At 33.7% G+C, this 25,030-nt stretch overlaps 1 protein-coding gene across 4 annotated transcripts in view; it reads left to right on the top strand.

The window, feature by feature from the left end:
* ATRNL1 (attractin like 1) overlaps positions 1 to 25,030 on the top strand; it is a 740,103-nt gene that overhangs the window by 83,775 nt on the left and 631,298 nt on the right. For all 4 annotated transcript variants that reach the window (XM_070260546.1, XM_005602549.4, XM_070260536.1 and 1 more), the window contains exon 9: positions 19,623 to 19,806. In XM_070260546.1, the coding sequence (XP_070116647.1) occupies positions 19,623 to 19,806 (184 nt within the window). The remainder of the gene's footprint in view (positions 1 to 19,622; positions 19,807 to 25,030) is intronic.

Below are 25,030 nucleotides of genomic sequence, written 5' to 3'. Positions count from 1 at the left end.
CACGTATGCCTGATTATAAGAGTAAAAATGATCACTGGAAGGATAAACCAGAGGACAGTGATGGTGGTTACTTACAAGGGGCAGTGGAGAAGGATGTGGAAAGGAAAGAAAATGAAAATATATTTCCCTGAGTTTGCATGTTTTTAATAGTTTGGACTTTTAGAAGCATATTGTGTTTAGAAACATATTGATTGTCTACATATAAAAAATTAAATCAACAAGGAAGGGAAGAGAAGTAGACTCTAGAACAATGCAAACTGAGACAAATGAATCCAACCATATTTCAAATGAATAACACAATCGTGCTGAAAGGGAGAGAAAAGAACTAATCCAAGTGACTTTTTAACACAGTACTTGACTGTTTGCCCTCAATCTAGATGGGGATGTGGGGAAGAACTGGAAGCAAATCTTTTAGGTTTGTTTTTTGAATGTTTTGGTGGAGCAATTCTGAAATTATTTTAGGTGTTTTGTTAGATTGAAAAAATGAGTAAATATGTTGATGTTGGGAGCTAAAGTTCTCAATGTGGAAGATATGAGGTGCAGATTTGAAATGGGGAAGGCAAGGAAGAGTCCTTCCTGGATGGGTTGGAATTGGAGATATCACTGTGAGCTTTGATTGGGTAGGTAGGTAGGTAGATAGACAGACAGTTGTAGATTCTTCTGGAAAGGCCTAAGCTAAGACACTGCAGTAGTAGTGAGCACACTGATCACTCAGATTCCCGTCTGTAGTTGCCAATGTCATTCCCATGAAAAGGAAGCAGGGTTCCTTGGAGAAATGGCTATTCAAGGGCTGTGGCAGGGAAAGTGAAGATGGGCCTGGTACATCTTGTTTTATTAAATAAGGAAGTGCTCAAGAAAATGATGGGTCGTGTCAAAAGAACATAAGAGTCAGCTTGAAGGGGCTCCCATTGGTAAAATCTGGGACAATTTGAGCATCAAAATAATTTAGGAAAGTAATAAGTTATAAACCATTGAAAAAATAGGAATCCTTAAGCTTACACAGATAATGGACAGGCTGACAGACATAAATAGATGAGAAGGAAGCCTCTTTCTTACATAGAATGCTGACAGGCATTACTGGAGTTGAAAAATCGTCATTTTGCAACAATCAGTAAAAATTGGTTTGGAAAAGAATCAACAATGGATGCTAAATCTGCGAGGATGGGCACAAACTTTTGGTGAGATGTGCATGATATTTGGCTATCTTTCCCATAGATTGTTTATAGGGTGCAGGGGAAAAATAGTGACTATGTAGTGGAGAAATCTGTCAGTACCTTGTCTGGGTGATCAAAATTAACATCACAAACCATGGGAAATTGGACATTGTGTGCCTCTGGATATGGTACCTGCTGAAAGAAACATTACTTAGGGTTCTGCAAAATTTTTTCTGTAAAAATTTATATAGTAAATATTTTAGTCTTTTTAGATCATACAGTCTCTGTTTGATCTACTCAATTCTGCCAAGGAAATTTGAAAGCAAGCTGTAGATAATATGTAAATAAATGAAAATGCGTGTGTGCCAGTAAATCTTTATTTACAAAAATGAGCAGCCGACTAGATTTGACCCATGGAACGTAGATTGCCAGCCCCTGGCTTATAGTATTCTCACTGGGAATGGATACCTGAATCTGATCATAAAGCAATATCATCCAAACTTCAGATTAGGAACATTTTATTTAAAAGGAGGGAGAGCTTTATTCTTCAAAAACATGAGTGTCATGAGAGACAAAGGCTGAAAAGTTGTTCAAGATTAAAGAAGGCTATGACAGCTGAATGTGGTTAAGTGATCCCGGACTGGATTCTATACTGGACAAAAAAATGCTATGAAGGACATTATTGGCTCAATTCACAAATTGAAATATATGTGTGTATTAAAGCATTGGGTGAATACTAAATTTCTTGATGTTGATAACTATAATACAGTTATGTAAAAAGAAAGTCCTTGTACTTAAAATATGCACCAAAATAATTAGGGGTAATAGGAATGATTTGTACAATTATTGTAGGGGTATGTGCATGTGTGTACTTGAGAGAGAGAGAGAACTAACCATAAAACAAATGGGAGAAAATGTTAACAACTAGTGAATCTGAGTAATGGGTATATGGGACTCCTTTGAGTATTATTCCAGCTTGTTTGTACCTTTGAAATTATTTCCAAATAAAGTGCTAAAAATAGATTAGGGGAAATGGTCTTTTTTTTTCATATTTGCTTATACTGCATATGATATGTATTTGAACTGAAGATTATAAGAATTCCTGTGAACTTGCTCTGGCAATAAAGGAAACGTCTGTTTGTCCTCTTGCTATACTTAGAATTATGGCTTTTAGGGAATCTATAAATCTCAGAGGGGAATTAGGTGGATGGTTTTACTAACTTGGACCATAAAGCTCTCTGGGTTAGTCCTGAGGGAAATTTATTTTACTTTAGGTTAACAATACCTCATAAACTTTCTAAGAACCTCAATGTGAGTCTCAAGGTTAGTATAATATTAGTGTTTTGCTTTGGTATTTTTCATGCCTTTAGAATTTGGGAGGTGTTGTTGGGAAGCCATTATTAATGTCATTTTATGTTAACTTTTTTCCTTTTGATTTAACAACCATTAGATATGACTTTTTTAGGAAGGTAATTTTTTTTCCTCTATAAGTGTAGTGACACCATGTGGCTTTCTCTTCTCTTCAGCTCTTAACATCACTTGTTTTTCAAAATTCTCTGGTGAATTTCAAGTGTAAATTGGACATTGCTTTTCAGCAAACTGGCATCTAAAAATATAGAACTATAGAACAGATACATTATTAGGTGGTGAGAGTTGGGAATTTTCAATAGTGAAATCTCTGTTTTAAAAAGAATCCAATAATAAGAATCATAAAATGCAAACTTTTATTGTGCTTAAATTAGCAGTGGCATTTCCTCTCGAGTTTCCTTTATGAAGAACTTTTCAAGACTAATTAGGTAAAGTGAAACAATTTTAGTGTAATTAGTAAAACATCATTTTAATAACTTGCTAGGTCTGCGTGACAAAGGCTGCTGTTGATTGTAAACGTTTTTATATTTATTCATGTTTCAGAAAATATCACAGTAAAAGACTTTAGTTTTGATAAGTAAAATTATTAAACCATATGTTTTAAAAAAAGTGTGTAAGCTGTATAAGTATTATAAATATACTTGAAAATATGCATTGGTTATGTTAAAAAGTTTTGGTAGATGTGCATTCAGGATTCAGAAAATTCTGGTCTTTCTGTCCTGCTTAACATTTTTTCATTGATGGGGAACTAGTCCTTTAAAAGGCAGGCATTTTATTATTTTATATGTTTAAAAATTTTTATTTATATTTAGAAAAAATATGTACTTCTTGTAATTTGTACTTGGTGACTATATAGAACTGTACAATGCAATTTAGTCATTCTTCTACATAGTGGCCCTGCAGATATTTTGAGATATCTTATTTTCCACTTATCTTCTATTCTTTAGACAAGCATCCCTAGTTCCTTCAGTCTTTATATAACAAGTTTTCCATTCATATCTTCTTGATAATGCCTTATATTACACAGATGTTAATGATTTAAGGAATATTTTCTAATAACAATAACAGCAGCAGCTAAGATTTACTGAGGTCTTACTCTGTGCTAGGTGGTGTCATAAGGACTTTACACGTATTAACTCATTTAGTTCTTCATGTGAACGTGCGTATTTATGCTCCTTTTACCGCATTTTATAGATAAGGGAACTGAGGCACAGATGGCTCACACAGCTGGCCAATGATCACCCAGCTAGTGAATGACAAAATCAGGATTGTATAAATATAAGATGCACATTGTCTTAGTTGACCCTTTGTCATCTTTAGCAACCTCTCCGGACAAACTATACTTTGTAATGACACATTCAAACTTAACAGAGCTTAACAGAGTGTGGTATGTTACCTAATGTGAGACCGTTACTTTCCCTTGTTTTGAACATATTTTATTAATATTTTTAATGGAACCTAGATTTATATTTATATTTATATTTTATACTAATATTATTATGTTGACTTATAGTTAACTTTAGTTGTCTTTAGACAACAAAACTTCTTACTTAGTTCGTTGGTTTTTTTATAGAGGTGTTGTGAAGCAAGGTACACTTCATCCTGTACTTGTCTACTTAACGTTGGAATCTCAGGGAAGGACTTGACATTTATTGTTAAAGTAGCTTCAGCCCATCGTTGCTTTTGATTCATAATTTTGGTATCTAAAGGTTTAGTTAGCTCCTCCTTTTATTGGGTCAGTAGCCATTTAGTAAGTACAGCTTCTTTGCCTTCATCCTAGGAATTGACAAAAAATGTTGAAGGGCAAACTATTGACAATAAAATAAAAAGGGATGGAGGGTGTAAAGATTAAAAGAGATTTAATAGACATATTGGACAACTACAATCTGTGCCTCTCATTTAGATCCTGATTCCAACAAACTTTTGAAAAAAAAGCTTATAAGATAATTAGAAATTTGAACACTGGATACTTCCCGATATTAAATAATTATTGTTAACTTTTTTTTTTTTTTTTTTAGAGAATCACAAAGCAGACCTTTAGGATTTTGGAGTAGATAACTTTTCAAGTAACAGTTTCTGCTTTGTTAGCCCTCCTGCCTGTTATATGAGTATAATTCTTTTTTGTGTTGTCTGGAAGACTTTCAGTTTTTACTACTTTTCCCAAAAATGTTTGATAGAAGTTAGTGAAGCCACCTGGGTCTGGAGTTTTCTTTGTGACAAGGTTTTAAAATTACAAGTTCAATTTATTTGGTAGTTATAAGGCTACTCAAGTTTTTTCTCTTCTTGTCAGATTTGGTAATTTGATTTTTTTTCCAGAATTTGTCTGTTTTATCTAAATTTTCAAATGAATTGACCTAAAGTTTTTCATAATATACTTTTAGTGAAGTTTAGAATATTTTATAACCATATCCCCTTTTATATTGGCTGCTTGGGGCTTACTTTTTTTCTTGATCAGATTCTCCAGAAGATTATAAATCTTAATACTTTTCAAGGTACCAACTTTGGGGTTATTGTTTTTTTCTATATTCGTTTTTCTGTTTTATTCTTATTTTTATTACGACTTCCTTTTAATTTATTTTGATTTATTATGGTTTTCCCCCTCTTTATATTGATTCATCATTTTCAGGTTTTCTACATTTACTTTTAAAAAATATCTGTATTTAAAGCTGTAATGTCAACAATGTAAGCATAGCTCTAGTTGTATCCTACATGATTTGGTGTGTAGTATTTTAATTGTTATTTAGTTCAAAATATTTTTAAAATTCCATACTAATTTATTCTTCGACTCATGGGTTATTTAGAAGTGTCGTTTAAAATGTTCAAACCTCGAGTTTTCTAGTTATTCCTTTTTTGTTATTGATATCTAGGTTCTTGTATTACAGTCAGAGAACCTATTCTATAGCCTTCCCCCTTCAAAATTATTATGAAAGTTTTCAAAAATACATAAAAGTTGAAAGAATTTTGCAATGAATTCTCATAGACCCACTACTTATATTCTGCAATTAACCTTTTGCTTTTTCACATACCAGTGTTATATATCCATCTCTCTACCCATCTGTCAATCTGTTTTTTTGGGCATTTTGAAGAAAGTTGCAGACATCAGTATGCTTGACCTCTAAACACGATGGCATGCCTATTATTAACTAGAGTTCTATACTCACTTTTTTTTTTTTTAACATTGGCACCTGAGCTAACAGCTGTTGCCAATCTTTTTTTTTTTTTTCTGCTTTATCTCCCCAAATCCCCCCTGGTACATAGTTGTATATCTTAGTTGCAGGTTCTTCTAGTTGTGGCATGTGGGATGCTGTCTCAACGTGGCCTGACGAGCGGTGCCATGTCCGCGCCCAGAATCTGAACCACCAAAACCCTGGGCTGCTACAGAGGAGCGCTTGAACTTAATCCCTCAGCCATGGGGCTGGCCCCTATACTCACGTTTTTAATGTAAAAGTTACATACACTGAAATGCACAAATCTTAAGTGTACCATTCAATGAGTTTTGACAAAATATACATCTGTAGTCTAAACTCATATCAAGATATAGAACATTTACCATTAACTGAGACAGTTCCTTTATGACCCTTCCAAGTTGATACCTGTCGTGCTTCTGGATTTGTTTTCGTCATCTAATAGTTTTTCTTATTCTAGAATTTCACATAAATAGAATCATACGTTATGCACCCTTTTTAAAAATAAGGCTTCTTTCACTCACCATGATTTTTCTGAGATTCACACATGTTGTGTGTATTAGTAGTTTGTTCCTCTTTTGTTGTTGAGTACGATTCCAATGTATGAAGATACTGCAGATTGTTTATCCGTTCTCCTATTGATGAATACCTGGGCTCTTTCCAGTTTGGGACTGTTATGACTAAAACTGCTATGAATATTCTTGTATAAGTCAACTTATAGACATGTTTTTATTTCTCATGTCTAAATATCTAAGAATAGCTGGGCCAGAAGGAAGATCTAGCTTTAACTTTTTAAGAAAGTGCCAGACTTTTTTTCCAAAATGGCATAATAACATTTGTTTATTGAGTTTAGTTAATTATTTGTGTTGTTTAAATCTTTTAGATTCTTACTGATATTTTGACTGCTTCTTCTGCCAGTTACTGGAAAGGATACATTAAATTTTCCATAATGATGTTGATTTTGTAAATTTTTCCTTATGATTCTATCAGTTTTTGGTTTATATATTCTGAAGCTTTGTTACTCTTCTAGAATATTGATCTTTTAATATTCATATATAGTGAACTTTAGTAACGTTTTTGCTGCTTTTCTCATAAAGGCTATTGTGGTCATCCCACAGAGTGGGCTGCTCCACACAAAATTTGGTTTGGATGTTGAGACTGATGGTGCACACACAGACCAAGAAAGTATGAAAAGCTTCTTATTCACAGAATGAGGCTTTCTGAGGAGAGCAAGGCAGGCTCCCAAGCAGGTCTGAAAATGGCTTGAGAGTGCAGGAAAAGGAGATTGGCTTGGCTTTTAGTATGGTTCGAGTGTGGGCGTGGAGTAAGGGAAGCATGCATGCAGGCTGGATCTTACTTGGCGTAAAATTCCTGTTGGCACTATAGGGGGGAGTGATACAAATAATTGATGCTTTATTAGTAGTGATCCCAAGATATCTTTGTCAGTTTATATTACAAATCACTAAATTAAATAAAAATCATTTCTCCTTATTGTGCATTTTCAGTGATCAATCATTCAGATGAATAATGATATTGTCTTGGAATAGTGTGTTAGCAAGGGAAGTGGTGAGAAATAGTTGGATTCTGGATTTGTTTTGAAAGTGGAGACAACAGGAATTGCTGACAAATCATGTGAAATGTGAGGGAAAAGAGTCAAGGATGTCTCTAAGATGTTTGATCAACTAGAAGAATGGAGATGCCATATACTAGGTTGAGGAAGCCTGAGAGAAGCAGATTTACTTGTTACCAGCACGTATGTTTGTGTCTGTGTAAAAACACCAATTTTAAGAGTACAGCTTGATGATCTTTAACAAGTGGATCCAGCTGTGTAAGTACCACCTTAATCAAGATATAGAACGTTTACATTACTGCAAAAACTTTGCTTATGCCCCTTTGCAAGCAATCTCTTGTGATCCTCTAGCCCTACGGAACCACTGATCTGTTTTCTGTCATATTTCAAATTTCATATAAAGGAATCATACACTATGTGGTCTCTCTGTGTGGCTTCTATCACTTAGCATAATAATTTTGAGATTCATTTTTGCCTATATTAGTAGTTTGCTTCTTTTTATTCTTGAGTGGTATTCCATTGTATCAATAAAACAATTTGTTTATGCATTCACCAGTTAGTGGACATTTGGGTCCAGTTTTTAGGTCTTTTGAATAAAGCTGTTATGATTATTTGTTGGCATACGTTTTCTGTTGTGTAGGTATTGAAGAGTGGGATTATTGGGTTATTTGCTAATTATATGTTTAACTATATAAGAAACTTCCATACTATTTACCAAAGTGGTACTACTATTTGCAACCCACCAGCAGTGTCTGAGAATTCCGATTATTTCACATCCTCACCAACACTTGATATTGTTAGTCTTTTAATTTTAGTTATTCTACTGGGAATGTAGTGATACCTTATTATGGTTTTTATTTGAATTTCCCTGATGACTAATGATACTGAATACCTTTGTATTTCAGTATTTGCCATTTGTATAGTTTTGGTGATGTATGTTCATACTTTTTGTTAATTTTGAAAATTGGATCATTGACTTACGGAGTTATAAGTTCGTTATATATTCTGGATATAAGTTCTTTATTTGGTATATGTTTTGCAAATAATTTCTCCCAGTTGTGGGGCACCTTTTCATCTCTTCACAGTGTCTTCTAAAAAGCAGAGGGTTTTAGTTTTGATGAAATACAATTTCTCAATTTTTCATGATGTGTGGTTTTTGTTTCTACTAAGAGATCTTTGTCAAGCTCAAGGTCACAAAGGTTTCTCTTTTATGTGTTCTACTAGGTGTTGTATACTTTGGGCTCTTATGCTCAGATCTGTCATCCATTTGAGTTAATTTTCATATATGGTGTGAAGTAAGGGCTGAGTTTTTTTGCGTGTGTAAAGAAGATTGGCAACAGTGCCAATCTTCCTCTTTGTGCGTGAGGAAGATTGTTCCTGAGCTAACATCCCTGCCACTCTTTCTCTATTTTGTATGTGGGATGCCACCACAGCATGGCCTGATGAGCTGTGTGTAGGTCCACACCCGGGATCCCAACCTGTGAACTCTGGGCCACTGAAGCAGAGTGTGCAAACTTAACCACTATACCACTGGGCTGGCCCCAAGGGCTGAGATTTTTTAAAAAAAATAAACATCCACTTGTTCCAGCAACATTTGTTGAAAAGATTTTCCTTTCCTCATTGAATTTCTTTAGTACATGTGTTGAAAAGTCACTTGACCATCTACGTATGAATCAATCTTTGGACTCAATTCTGGTCAATTGATGTATCTTATGCTTACTCCAATGCCACTCTCTGTTGATTACTGTAGCTTTATAAATCAGGCAGTGTAAGTCCTCCATCATTTTTTCTATTTTAAAAAATTTTTGGACTATTCTTGGTTCTTCACATTGCCAATATAAAATTTAGAATCAGCTTGCCAATTTCTTTAAAAATAAAAAGCCTCTAGGGATTTTAATTGGGGTTGTATTACATATGTAGAGAGGAAAGTTGAATCCTTAACAATATTGACTCTTCTAACTCATGGACATGGTGTATTTTAGCTTTTCTTTTTAAAGATTGGCACCTGAGCTAACACCTGTTGCCAATCTTCTTCTTTTTTTCCTTCTTCTTCTCCCCAAAGCCCCCCAGTGCATAGTTGTACATTCTAATTGTAGGTCCTTCTGGCTGTGCTATGTGGGATGTCACCTCAGCATGGCTTGATGAGCAGCACCATGTCTGTGCCCAGGATCTGAACCTGCGAAACCTTGGGCTGCTGAAGTGGAGCATGTGAACTTAACCACTCGGGTAGGGGGCTGGCCCCTCAGCATTTATTTAGGTCTTCAACTTTTTCAGCAGTGTTTTGTAGTTTTCAGTGTACTGATATTATGTATAGTTTGCTAAATTTATTCCTAAGTGTTTCGTATTTCTTATGTAATTGTAAATGGCCTTTTGTGGGTATTTCTGTAGTGTAGTGGTTATCGCATTTGCTGGGAAACAGCATTTTAAAATTTCAATTTACAATCATTGATTGCTAATATATAGAAAAACAATTGATTTTTAATATTGAACTGGTATCCTGCAACTTTGCTAAACACACTTACTAATCCTTGTAGCTTTTTGGTAGATTCCTTCTTATTTTCTATGTGCTATGCTCATGCTAATAAATGTTCTTCCTTTTCAATCTGTATAACTTTTACTTACTTTCTTTGTATTATTGCATTGGTAGGATCTCTGGTATAATACCGAGTAGAAGTAGTGAGAGCAGACTTTCCTGCCTTTTTTTCTTACTTTAGGAGAGAAGTCTCCAATCTTTTAATTAATTACTGCATTAGTGGTATGGTTTTTAGATGCCTTTTATTAAGTTGAGGATATTCACTTTTATTCCTTGTTTGCTGAGATTTTTTTTCTTGAATGATGTTAAATTTCATCAAATAGTTTTTCTGCATCTATTGATATCATTTGTTCTTTTAGCTGTTTTTGGTTTCTTAATATGGTGACTGACATTGATTTTCAGATGTTAAACCACTATAACATTCTTAGATAAACCTTATTTGGTCATGATGTAGTATCCTTTTAATATATTGGTGGAATTGATTTGCTAAAATGTTATTAAAATTTTTATGTTTATGGTCAAAAGAAATATTGGACTATAGTTTTCTTTTCTTGTAATGTCTTTGTTTGGTTTTGCAATCTGGGTAATGGTAAAATGATTTGGGGAGAGTTTCATCCTATTCTATTTTCTGTAAGAGTTTGTGTAGAATTAGTATTATTCCTTTTTAAAATGTTTGGTAGAGTTTCACCAGTGAAACTGTCTGGTCCAGGAGCTTTCTTTGCAGGAAAGATTTTTGACTGTTGCATTTATTTTCTTTAATAAATGTTAGGGATATTCAAATTATGCATTTGTTTTTGAATGAGCTTTGGTAGTTTGTGTTTTTAAGGAATTTGTCCATATCATTTAAGACATTAAATTTATTGGCATAAAGTTGTTCATTATATTCCCTTATTATTCTTTTTAATGTTTGTAATATCTGTTGTATCTCCTCTTATCTGATGAGTTATTTGTGTCCTCTCTCTTTTTCTTGTCAGTCTGACTAGAGATTAATGGGCTAATTAATTTTATTGATCTTTTCAAATAACCAGTTTTTGTTCCCTGTTTTCTGTTTTATTGATTAATGCTTTATTTGTTAAATTTCTTTCCTTCTTTGGGTTTTATTTGTTCTTGTTTTACTAATTTCTGAATATGGAAGAATAGATCATTGAATTGAGATTGAGACCTTTATCTTCTTTGTTTTTTAAAGTTTTTGTTTTCCCCTCCAGAGCCCCAGTACATAGTTGCATATTCTAGTTGTTAGTCCTTCTAGTTCTTCTATGTGAGCCGCGGCCACAACATGGCTACTGACAGACAATTGGTGTGGTTCTGCGACTGGGAACTGAACTCAGGCCACCAAAGCCATGAGTGCGCCAAACTTTAACCACTAGGCCATCAGGACTGGCTCATCTTTTCTTCTTCTTATTTTTTTTTTAAAAATAATTTTTTTAAATTATTAATTTCCTTCTAAGCCAATAGTTCTCAAACTTTGGTATGCATGGGAATCACCTGGAGGGTTGTTAAAATAGATTGCTGTGCACTAATCCCTGATTTTTTTTTTTTTAAAGATTTTATTTTTCCCTTTTTCTCCCCAAAGCCCCCCGGTGCATAGTTGTATATTCTTCGTTGTGGGTCCTTCCAGTTGTGGCATGTGGGACGCTGCCTCAGCGTGGTTTGATGAGCAGTGCCATGTCACTGCCCAGGACCCGAACCAACGAAATACTGGGCCGCCTGCAGTGGAGCGCACGAACTTAATGACTCGGCCATGGGGCCAGCCCCTCTAATCCCTGATTTTTTAATTCATTATGTCAGGATTGGTGCCAGGGAATTTTCATTTTTAAAAAGTTTCCAGGTAATGCCAAGTGCTGCTGTCAGGGAACTACCCTTGCGAATGGCTGATTTAAGCACTGTTTTAGCTGTATCCCACACAAGTTTGAAATGTTGTATTTTTGTTTCCATTTAGTTCTAGGTATTTTCTAATTTTCTTTGTGACTTTGTCTTTGGCTCCTGAGTTGTTTAGTAGTATTTAGTTTAATCCAAATATGTGACGATTTTAAAAAATATCTTTCTTGTCATTATTTCTTATTTAATTCTATTATTGTCGGCGACTATTTTTTTTTGATTAAAAAATTTTGTGTCTTATTTTCTGACCCAGAATATGGTCTGTCTTGATGAATGTGAAATGTGAATTTGAAAAGGATGTATATTCTGCTGTAGTTGGTTGGGGTGTTCTATAAAGGCCAATTATGTTATGGCTGATGGAGTTATTCAAATCTTCTGTATCCTTGCTGATATTCTGTTTAATATTTTCCTTAGTTACCAAAAGACTAGTATAGAAAGCTCCAGTTATGATTGTGGATTTATCTATTTAATTTTTCAGTTCTATCAATTTTTGCTTCATACATTTAGATGTTCTGTTATTAGATATTTCCATGATTAGAATTGTTAGGTCCCCATAAATTGTCCTCCTTCCCTCCAGGTTTCCTTCTATTATTGTTTCCCTTTTGTCTGAAGAGCTTCTTTTAGCATTTCTTTTAGAGCAGGTCTGCTGGCTATGGATTATGTTAGTTTTTCTACATCTGAGAATTTCTTTATTTCACATTCATCCCTGACGAATGTTTTTGCTAGGTGTAGAATTCTGAATTATAGTTATTTTCAGCACTTTAAAAAGTGTTGGGACACTTCCTTCTGGCTTCCATGGTTTCTTAGGATAACATAACAGTATTTGAACTGTTGTTCCCCTGTAGCTAATTTTTTGTTTTTCTCTACCTGCTTCTGAGTTGTTTTATTCATCTTGAGTTTTCCGAAATTTTATTGTGATGTGCTTGGGTGTGAATTTTTGGGAATTTATCCTGTGTGTGGTTTGCTCACCTTCTTGAATCTGTAGACTATTCATTTATTAATTATGCATTTCAAAAAAATTCTTGTAGAGCTTACTCTAGTGTTTACAATACGCATCTTTAGCTAATCAGTTTCTACCTTTCAATAATGTTCTACCACATTGCATGCAGTGTCAGAACCTCAGAATAGTGTACCTGCATTTCTTTCTTTTTCCTTTGCAACTAATATCATATCTCATATGTTATAAACACCATAATAAATTGTTATAGTTTTTTGTTTTCAACAGTAAGTCATCATTTTATTGAGAGAAAATGAGAAATGATGCGTTATATATTTACCCACATATCAATAATTTCCTGTACTCTTCATTCATCTATGTAAGTCCAGCTTCTATCTGGTGTCAACTATCATTTTCATTCAGCTCAAAGAACTTTCTTTGTCATCTCTTGTAGGGCAAGTCTGGAATAATACATTCTCTCTGCTTTATTTTTGGTCTGAAGAAAGTTTTGTTTCTCTTTCACTTTTGGAAAATATTTTGCTTGGTGTAGAATTCTACTTCAATAGTTATTTTTTTGTTTTGGGTGTAAAATTCTAGGTTGACAGATTTTTCCCTTCCCAGGAGTTTAAAAATGTGACTTCATTGTCTTCTGACTTGCATGGTTTCTGATGAGAAGTCAGCTGTCATTCTAATTTTTGTTCTTCTGCTTGTTTGTCTTTATCACTTCATATTCTTCATTAGCATGGGTTTCCTTATTTCTTTATTTTTTTTTCTTCTTCTTTTCCGTTGATGTTGCTTGAGTGGATTTATAGAGTTTGTTAAATTTGAGAAACTATTTCTTCAAACATTGGTTCTGTCTACCCTACCACTGCCACATTTCTGGAACTCTTATCACACTAGATGACATTGCTTGATATTTTAATACAGATTCCTGCTACTCTACTCATTGTTTCTCAGGTATTTTTCGTTTGTTTGTGTGCTTCATTTTGGATGGTTTCTCTTTCCAAATCTTAGATTCACTGTTCTTTTCTCCTGTAGTGTCTAATCTTGTGTTAATTCTATTCAATGTGTTTTTCATTTCCAGGAGTTCTGTTTGAGTCTTTTTTATCTTCCATTTTTCTCTTATCATGTTCATATTTTCTGTAACATTATCGAAGATATTTAAAATATCTTTTTAATGCATTCTTTTCTTCTAATTCTATCTTCTGTGTTATTTCTTGATCTCTTTCTATTGATTGATTTTTCTTCTTCTTATAGGTCATATTTTCTTTGCCCTCTATTCTTGTTAATTTTTAAGCGCATTTTGAATATTGTGTATTTTTGCTTTGTTGGATGCTGGATTTTGTTCTATCCCTTTAAAGAGTGTTGGATTTTATACTGACATGCAGTCAAGTTACCTTGTACCAGTTTAAGCATTTTGGGTGATTGCTCCTGAGATTTGTTAGAGTGGATCCAGAGCAACTTTTAGTTTATGGCTAATTTGTTCCCGTACTACAGCCCTTTTCAGGATTTGACCTAATGCCTCCTGGAGTATGAGGTCTTTCTTCTATGGCTGCTTGGAGCACAAACTATTCCTAACCCTGTGTGATATGCAAGAGTTATTCAGCCTATTAGTTTTTTGGTGGTTCTTTCCATGACCTCAAATAGCTTTCTTTTATGCACATGCAGATCGATACTCAGCTAAAGACTTGAGGGAAACTTTCTGCAGATCTCTTGAGCTTTCTCTGTGTGCAGTTACCTCATCTCTGATATTATTTCCTACAAATTCTAGCTGGTTTGGTTTTCTCAAACTCAGATTTTTCTTTTCTTAAGCCAGTTAGGTCACCATAATCTGTTTGCAGTCTCTACTGTTTTGTTCAGTGGCCAGGCATTGCCCCAGCAGTATGCTCTGGCAATCAGAGGGCTCATCTTGTTTCCTTTTTCTTTAGAATCACAGTCCTGTGCTGACATTGGATCACAGTCCTATGCTGCTTGCTATCCACTATCATTTTTCATATTTTTTTCTGGCTTTTAAGTTGTTTATGGCAGGTAATTAAATGCTCTAAATTAGTCCATCATGGCCTAATAAAGAACTCTTGTTATATTTGAGTCATTTTTCCTTTTGACTTTTACAGTATTATCCTGAGTTTTTTTATATTCATGTATCTGTTTTCATCACTATCTTTTCTCTTTAATGAACTACTTTTGAATCAGTGATTCACTTTTTATAAATTGGGAATATGATAGAGCAATTTGTCAAATTAAAAACAATATTCATGCATATACAAATAATAACATATAAATGATAAGAAAATACTTTTTCCAAGATGGCCAATATTTTGTTACCTTGAATTTTTACAGAGGCAACCCGATTCCTTGTAGTATGTGCACATTTCCAAATGCAAAAATAATATAATGAGAAGGTAAATAATAGTTAATTTTACATTTCAAGTTTATCACCTGTATGTGAGCAAAATTATTTTCTTGATTTTTTATCTCAAACTACCATATCACCTTTGGGTTCCTTGATTGAATTGCTAGTGACCAAACCTTGAGAAATACTGCTGTAGTATTTAAGAGTGCACACTTTGGTATTACAACTGTGTCACATCTCTTACGCTTTTAATTTTTTTAATGTTTGACAAGTAGTTGAATCAAGTTTCGTATTTCATGATGAACTGCCCATTACTAGTAAGGTAAATATATGTATTTTTTAATTAAACTTTTAATTTTGAAAGTCAAATTAAGATTTGCATACACTTGTGAGAAATAACAGAGTGGTCCTGTGTACCTTTATGCAGTTTTCCTCAGTGGTAACATCTTGTAAAAATACAGTTCAATATCACAACCTTGATGTTGACATTGACACAATCCATTAATCTTATTCAGATTTCTCCAGATTCATTTGTACCCATTTGTGTATGCATGTGTGTGTATGTGTGCCTGCATGTATGTATGTAGTTTTGTGCAGTTTTGTCACATATTGTTTTGTGTATCTACCACCACAGTCAAGATACAGAATAGTTCTATCACAAGGATCCTTCTCTTTGCTCTTTTAAACCACACCCACCTTCCTTCTTCCCTCACTCCTCTCTCATCTCTAGCCCTCGACAATCACTGATCTATTCTCCATTTCTATAATTTTGTCATTTCAAAAATGTTATATAAATGAGCCATTTACATTTAAGGAATTTTGATATGTTAGTGCCTGAGACTGCTATTTTATTATTGTTTTCTGTTTGTTTCCTGTTTCTTGTGCTTCTGTTTCTCTTTACTTGCTTCTTCTGGATTCCTTGAACAGTTTTTAGAATTCCGTCTTGATTTATTTATAATTTTCTTGAGTGTATCTCTTTGTATAGTTTTCTTAGAGGTTGCTCTGGTTCTTACTGTCTATTAGTATCAACATTTTACCACTTCAAATCAAGTGTGGAAACCTTTCTTTCGTTTACATCCCCTCACATTCCCCACTTTTAAATATCATTGTCTTGAGTATTAAATGATTAGAATTTTTGTTTCCTTCATCAAATATGATTTATAATCCTCACAGAGGGCAAGGATAGTCTATTCTACATAGTCATATTTCTTCTCTATTTGTTGTTCTTTGCTCATGCTCCAAAACTCCTTCTTTTACCATTTAATTTCTGTTTGAAGAATTTCCTTTAGCCATTCTTTAAGGAGAGGGCCACTAAATTCAAAGCCTTGTTTCTTTTTCATCTGAGAGTCTTTGTTCCCCCTTAATTCCTGAAGGATAGTTTTGCCAGAAGTAGAATTCACACCTGACAGTTCTTTTTCCCAGCATTTGAAAAATGTTGTGCTACTTCCTTCAGACCTTTATAGTTCCAGAGGAGAAATCCACTGTTATTCAAATTCACATTCCCCTGTGGGTAATGTATCATTTCTCTCCGGCTGTTTTCAAGATCTTTTTTCTTTGTCTTTAGTTTTTAGAAGTTTACTTATGATGTGTCTTGGCATGAATTTCTCTGAATTTATTCTATTTGGACTTCTCTCAGCTTTTTGAATCTGTATGTTTATGTCTTATTTAAAATTTGGATGTTTTCAGCCGTCATTTCTCTAAATACTCTTTCAGTCCCATTCTCTTTTTCCTCTTATTCTGGGACTCCAATGATATAAATGTTGGATCAATATTAATTGTCCCAAGACTCTGTTGACTTTTTTTCAGCCCGTTTTCTCTGTTGTTCAGATTGGGTAAATTTTATTGATCTGTCCTCAAGTTTACTATTCTGTCCTTGATCAGCTCCACTCTACTATTGAGCCTGTCCATTCAGTTTTTATTTGTTACTGTATTTTTCTGGGTTTGTTTTTTTTCAAATTTCTTTCTTTTTTTTTTTTTTTGGTGAGATTTGTTTCAAGGGAACATGTAATTGCTTTTTGGATATTTTTATCATGGCTACTTTAAAATTTTTGTCAGATAATTTCAACATCTCAGTGTTAGTGTCACTTGATTGTCTTTTCTCACTAAAGTTGTGATTTTACTGGTTCTCCATATGACAAGTAATTTTTTATTGTATCCTGGATATTTTGGCTCTTATATCAGGAGTCTTTGCATCCTATTTAATCTTCTATTTTAGTAGGCAGTCACTCTGTTTAGGTTTAGCATTCAGGTCTTGTGGTGAGATCTCCCTTTCCAGTCTCAGGCCTGGTGGGGAAGAGTTCCTCTTCCCCTCTCTGCTTGTTGTAAGCAGTGTTTGGTGGATCCCTCTTGCTGGTGCTGCTAGGATCATTTAAGGTTGTCCAAGGGACTCTTGTTCAATTTGAGGGAGGAATAAGCCTACCTGAGTTGCGTTTCATTGCTAGGTTGGAGGTTGAGAAATGCTGGACCTAAGTAGCCCTCTTCTGTTGGGTGGAGGATCATGAGACACCCATCCTCTGGTCCTGGAGTCCCTAACCAGTCTGTCTTTCTCTTTACACCTTTCAGATTTCTCCTTTGGTTGTCTTTTACACTATTTCCAGGGTCTGTTATTGTATTTAGTGGTGAGGAGAGGGAGAAATTAGTCTACATCATCTTGTCCCTCTTATTAACTTGTAAACTTTTGATGGGTTACTTAATTTTTCTAACTCTCAGTTTCCTCAGCTGTAAAGAAGGGATGGCAATAGTAACCTTTCAAAGGGTTATTACTAAATGAAATAATGAGGTACTTCCTGAGACATAGTATATGCTCTGTTAGATAATGATGCTACTTCTGATCGCAAGGTTGTTTCTTGCATTGTTTTTAAGAACAAATTGAAACCCAAATGATTCACAATGTAGAGTGATTTAAGTAAGTTATGTACCATCAGTACAATTGAATTTAGCTGTTAAAAAATGACAAATGGGACATGGAATGTGCCCCAAATATTTTGTTAAGTGAAAAAATAGTAAAATAGTGTGATTTTTTTGTACAAGTATTTATAGGTATGTATGTACATGTAGATCATTTACATGTGTTTTGTATACGTGTAATGAAATATTCAGAACTATAGTTTGAACATAACAAATTGTGCAAAATACCTCTGGATAGTGGGCTGAGGTAATGTTTACTTTTACGTTATACACCTCTTCATTACTACAACATTTTTTGGTAAGAAACATTTTATCTTTCTTTATTAAGAGAATGAATAAAAACATGAAAAACATTCAGTTTGGCTATATATGTGTAGTTTTCATAGGTGGTTAAAAATATTAATCAAATTATTTCTGATAAGTTATTAACTTCATTCTTTGGAAATTACCTCTAAAATGTAACGTCCATTAGTTACAAGAATTCTCTGAAATTTCTTCACACATATTTAGTTTTCTCAATGTAAAATTGGCTTTAATGACTCCTTTATGATACTTCTATATTTTATGACCATTGAGGTATCACTTTCTTCACTTTAGAATTGTGTAAATGTGAAGAATTTTTAAGCATCAGCTTTATTTTCTATTACTTGACTTGAGTATTTTCAATGAGCTCTCTAGGATGCCAGAGTTTAGGTGACGAATTAGAAGGAAGATGGAGGTGTGGTCTGGGTGGATATTTAAAGACTAATGACAGATTTCTATATAGTTGCTCTTTATAATCTAAATTTTCTAAGGCCAAGGATCTATGTTTTTTATCTGCATATTCTTAAAAGCATGCCTTGCATGTGATTGGTGCTTGTATTCGTAAATTTGTAGTAGGAAATAAGAGTTCCTTCTAGATAGATCAAGCAGAATAGGATTTAATACAGGAAGTTAACTACAAAAGTGCTAGAGACACTGAAATGAGGGCATCACTCAGAAATCTGGAGGCTGCTACAGACCCAGGCTGGAGCCTATGACCACATTTGCCATTGAGTTACTTACTGTAGGGGCCACTGCTATCACTGAGCAGGAGCCACCCTGCTGCTACCTACTGTAGCCACCTGCCTGTTCCTGCTGCTAGAGATGAAGCACAGTGTCTTTCTTCCTTTTGCCTTCTAATTTCTTACCAGTACACCCTTTGATGGAAACTAACGGTAACACAACTGCCAAGGGAGTCTTGGAAATTTAGTTTTTAGGTTTTCACCAGCAATACAAAGTATTCTCTGTGGGACTCATAACTGAGAGATAAAAGATCAGCACCGTTCTAAAAATTGTTAGGGGCAGGGATCACATCTTTTTTAACCTTTGTAGTATCAGTGACTGACTCAGAGCCTGTCACATAGTAGGCTCTCATAAGTTATTTGTTAAAACTTTTTTTCAGGGTTATTTACAAATACAGAAATGTATGTGAGAATCAAATTTTCCTTTTTCTCTTGTACATACAAATATTTGGCATTTTCAGTGTTTAATTTATTAATCTAAAGAAAGACCTGTCTTACTCAACGTTAACCCTAGCACCGGACATAGTAACTAGCACATATTTAATAATTGTTTCTTGATTAAATGAATATTAGGTATACTTTACTCATAAAAATGTGGTGTTAGAATTACCTTGTTGGTAGTTTGGTGATTTATTAGTTATATTTTTTAATACTACTTGAGGTCCGTTCATGGTTTATCTTCTTTTTCTTACAGCATCAAACACTTGGCTTGTTCCAGAAACTAAAGGAGCTATTGTTCAAGGTGGATATGGCCACACCAGTGTGTATGATGAAATAACAAAGTCCATTTATGTTCATGGAGGCTATAAAGCATTACCAGGCAATAAATATGGATTGGTAGATGATCTTTATAAATACGAAGTTAACACTAAGACTTGGTGAGTAGATTGGGCAGAAGTATGATGAGAAAATTTGTCACTATTATGTTCTATATTTGTGGTATTTATTAAATATTTTCAGTGAGACATTCTTGGCCTTTTCACATCTTTGTTTCAACTGATGATATTCTATTATGTAGCAAAGGCACAAAACAATACATTTTCTATGTAGCCATCATTACTGTAAATGATCGACTTTAAAATCGTTTCTGATCCTGTAGATATACTTAACTCTCTATGCATTACTTATAAATGCTGATATCATGTTTAATTCAGATGAGCAATTTTGCTTACCAATAAACCAGAATTTGAGCTTTGATATTCTATGTCCTGGGATTTGTTTTTCTATACTCACATTTTGTTGTCATTTGTTAATTTTAAAAGCCTTTCTTCAGTTTCATCATCCAGTCTCTTGTGAAATGCAAAGCTTGTGGCATTTAGGTAGATTTTTCTTTTTGTTGTTATAGACAATGCTACATTGTACATCTTGTACTGGTCTTCTCATGCACATATCCAAGAGTTTTTCTAGGGTATGTACTTAAAAGTGAAGTTGCTGTGTCTGAGCATATTCACATCCTCAGCCTTACTGTGTGTTGTCTAATTGCTCTTCAAGTCACTACAGTAATATATACTTCCACCAGCAAGGATTGAGTCCCTGTTTCTTCATATTCCCACTGGCACTTGGTAATTTGAGGATATTTTCCTTTTGCCAACACAATGGATGTGAATGGTATCGTATTGATATTTTAATGTGCATACCCTGAGTACTATTGTGAATAAGCATCTTTTTATGTGTTCACTTGTGGCTTGTGTTTCCTGTTTAGTGAATTACCTATTCATAACCATAATGTTCTCTTTATGTTTGAAATATTATTCATTTGTTGATTTTTCTAGGTATATGAGTTTGAAAATAGAATTTTTGTTGTCTTCATTTCCCTTTGTAAAAGGTGGGATGTGACTCCTTTGTTATTTTGAGATGCTACACATTCTTTTAAACTTTTAGCGTGAAATTACTTTATGTGTGTAAGGGAAATACAGTTTTCCACTAAATTGTGTTTTGTTTTGCCCTCTTCACTTTCCATCATATATTCTAATTTTTACTTTATTTGAAAAAGAATGATGGAGTTAAAAAAATAAAACTTTTCCTTTGTATGATTTTGTTAATTTTCATTATTTTTTTAGTCTAATAAAATGCAGTATTATTCTTTATAGTTTTATAAATATCAAAATCAATAAATTATTTTTTAATTTTATATAATTTATACATTGCATTATGTTTCCTATTTTAATCTTTTTTATCCTTTTCTCTTTGACTTTTTGATAGCAGGAGGAATTGTGGTGTAGTGATTAAGGCACTATCATTCTGCTTAACTTATTTTTGCCTATATTACAGATGTTGTATCACACCAAAAGGGAAAAGATAACTGCTTTTTCATGAAAGAAGCAGCGTAGTTTCCAGTAGTAATAATAATGGGTATAGTAATGGTCAGGGAGGTATCTTAACAGAAGTGAATGGATAGGAGAGGCATGGGTATTATTCGAATAAAGTCAAAATGAGAGGATTGTTGCTCATCACTTGAATGGAATTTGCTCAGATTTTACATGCTTCCCTGCCTGAAAACTTTCCACAGTGAACTTTTGCATAGGAAAAGGTAATTATCACTGTTGGCAATTTTAGTATATGCACAAATAACATTTGATACTTGTTCCTTAGGAGAATTTAGTGAAATAATTGGTAAATTATTTTGAGCACCTCATTAGGTCTATGTTTTTATATATATATGTTTATATATATATGTGTTTTATATATATATAATGCTTTAATATTTTACTACATCCTATATTTTTTCAAAAGATCAGTAAAATTATCAGCACTAAAATGGTATTTTCCTATCCTTAAAATGTGTAGCATTCTTAAAGTTTTGATGCTTTTTGTTAGTTAAGTTTTCAAATTTGCTGTTGTATATAGATTATAGTTTAAATCAGGTTTATTTGTCAAATGTGATGTAATTTTAAAATGTCACTATTTTGTGTCCATTGTGCAGATAAATTTTAAATTTTTACCACCTCAGAACTGGCTTAACTTTTTAGTAGATAGGCTAGTTTGTTGAGATATTAGTAAATGTGTGTTTGGAGGAATTTTCAGTCGTGAAATGGATTATTTTGGACTACTATTTCCATTGAGAAAAGTTAGAAATTACATCTTTTTAAGACATCAGAGCCCTATCAAGGTAGTGAGAATTTGTGGTCAAGAACTAGGAGAGGTAGAATGTCAAGGGAGATAAGATTGACCTTTTGTGCAACTTTTGTCCTTGAGACAATTATAAATCCTGAAAACTGACTATGAAACAGAGCAGAGCTTTTGTCAATCAGTATGGAGGACCAAAATTGGATTTCATGTGTGCCAGGGAAGACAGGCCTTGGTACATGCTTAAGGATTAAGTCTGGCCCCTAAAGTTCTAAACCTATTAGTAAGGATAAGCCCACCTTTGTATCATCACAGTCTTTAATTCAATTATGGTTATCTGCCCATACCCTAACTAGCCAGCAGAGCAAAAGTAAATGCTCTCTTGAGGAAGATAATATCATATAGAGTCTCAAATTATTTCTTCAGTCTATCTTATGCAGTATCTGATACAAAATAAAAAACAGTAAGGCTTAGAAAAAGACAAGATAGTTAAAAAAACACCTCTTAGAAGCATATTTACAGCTTAATGGTGTTTTTACACAAAAACTTTAAGATAATTAGGATTTTATGACAAAGAAATTAAAATACAAAGTAGAAAATATTAGCAGACAACTGGAAACTCTTACTAAAGAATCAAATGGAAATTATAGAAATGAGAAATATGTTAAATAAATTAAGAATTCCTCAGATGGGTTTAACAGCAGGTTAGACACAGCTGAGGAGGGAATTAATGAAAGAGAAGATAGGTCAGAAGGAAATAGCCCCACTGAAGTAAAGAAAGACAAAGAATGAAAAATAAAAGAGAGAAAGAAATGAGAGACATGTGGAAATGGTGTAACATTCATGTAACTGGACTCCAGAAGAAGAGTGAGAAAATAATATAGAGCACTATTTGCAGTCTTAATGACTGAACACTTTCAAAAATGATGAAAGACATCCAAGCCACAAGTTGAAGAAGTTCTACGAGCACCAAGGGGGATAAGTACAAAGAAACTTACATTTATAAATATCACAGTAGAACTGATGAAATGAAAGCCCAAACAGAAGAGAAAAACTTTAAAGCAGCCAGAGGGAACAAAGGCATATTCTTTTTAAAGGACCAACATTAAAATTGACAGCTGATTTCCTAATTGAAAAAATGGAATCTAGATGATGTGGTGTCTTCAATGACTGAAAAAAAATAATCATCAGCTTAAAATTCTGCGTCCAGTGAAATATCCTCCAAAAATGAAAGCAGGGGCCCACTTGGTGGCACAGCGGTTAAGTTTGTGTGCTCCACTTTGGTGGTCTGGGGCTCACTGGTTCAGATCAGGCGTGTGGACCTGTACACTGCTTATCAAACCATGCTGTGGCTGGCGTCCCACATATGAAATAGAGGAAGATGGGCACAGATGTTAGCTCAGGGCCAATCTTCCTCAGCAAAAAGAGGAGGATTGGTGGTGGATGTTAGCTCAGGGCTAATCTTCTTTGGAAAAAAAAAAGAGAAAGAAAGCATAACAACATTTTCAGAAAAACAAGAATTGAGAGAATTTGACAATAGCAGACCTGCAATAAAGGTAATACTAAATAAATAAACGAAATGCTACTGAAGTAGAAGAAAAATGATCCCAGATACTGGAAGGAATAGAGAAATAAAAGAGGCAAATCTAAGTGATTACTTAGTATATAAAACTATAATAATAATAGAGGCTTAAATATATGCAAAATTTAAACACATGATAATAACAGACATAAGTCAGGAAAGAGGGTAAGTGGTGTTCAAAAGTACTAAGGTCCTCATATTATGTGGGAATTGATAAAAGAACTAATATGAAACAAATAAGAATTTAAGTCAGTCATCTACCTAGAAGACATAAGAGTTCTGAATTTATATGTACCTTATAACACTATATTAAGTAAAGCAAAAATTGACAGAATAAAAGGGGTCAAATCATAGGATATTTTTAACCCAGTTGTCTTGGTAACTGATTGTACAAGGGGACCAAAAAAAGCAGTAAAGATATAAAAGATTTGAAAACCACAATTAATAATTTTGTCTTTTTTGATATTTGAGAGCAAATTATCTTATGACTGCCAAATATACCTTGTTTTCAAGTACATATGGAACATTTTCCAAAATTTACCATATGCTGGGTTTTAATGCAAATCTCAACAAATTTAAAAGGATTGAAATCACACAAAGTAATTGACCACAGTGAAATGAACTTAAAAGTGACCACAAAAACTCTAAGATGTCTGGAATTAATAAACTCCTTAAAACTAATTGGTTAAAGAAATTATGCTGAATTTTGAAAATATTTTGTATTGAGTGATAACACATCAAAATGTGTATGATGCTGCCAAGAGGGACATCTAATGCATTTTATTAGAAAAAGAAAAGATAAGTAAATAAAGACAGGAAAAAAGAAGAGTATAAGATAACACAAATTAATGAAATAGAAAACAAATATATAACGGAGATGACTCATATGGCCACCAAAAATCCACAGAGTTGGGTATTTGTAAAGAGTAATAGATAAATACCCACCTAGCTTAGAAACAAAGATTATACTCAAATAACCCATATCAAGAATGAAACAAAAGACATCACTACAAATCCTATAGACATTAAAGATAATAAGAGTATATGATAAGCAACTGTATGATAGTAAATTTAAAAAAATCAAATAACCATGTCAAATTTCTAGAAAAGTAAAACTTACCAGAATTGACACATGAAGAGGTAGAAAATTGGAATAGTCTTGTATCAAAGAAATAGAATCTGTGTTTGAAATCCTCTTTCCTTAAAAAACAAACATGCAGGAGCTAGCCCAGTGGTGTAGTGGTTAATTTTGGTGCTCTGCTTAAGTGGCCCAGGGTTTGCAGATTTGGATCTTGGGTGTGGACCTACACACCTCTCATCAAGCCATGCTGTGGTGGCATCCAACATACAAAATAGAGGAAGATGGGCACAGATGTTAGCTCAGCAACAATCTTCCTCAAGCAAAAAGAAGAAGATTGGCAACAGATGTTAACTCAGGGCCAATCTTCCTCACC

Source organism: Equus caballus, chromosome 1, assembly GCF_041296265.1.
Source record: "Equus caballus isolate H_3958 breed thoroughbred chromosome 1, TB-T2T, whole genome shotgun sequence".
Taxonomy (NCBI): Eukaryota; Metazoa; Chordata; class Mammalia; order Perissodactyla; family Equidae; genus Equus; species Equus caballus.
This window is presented reverse-complemented; position numbering and strand designations above follow the sequence as displayed.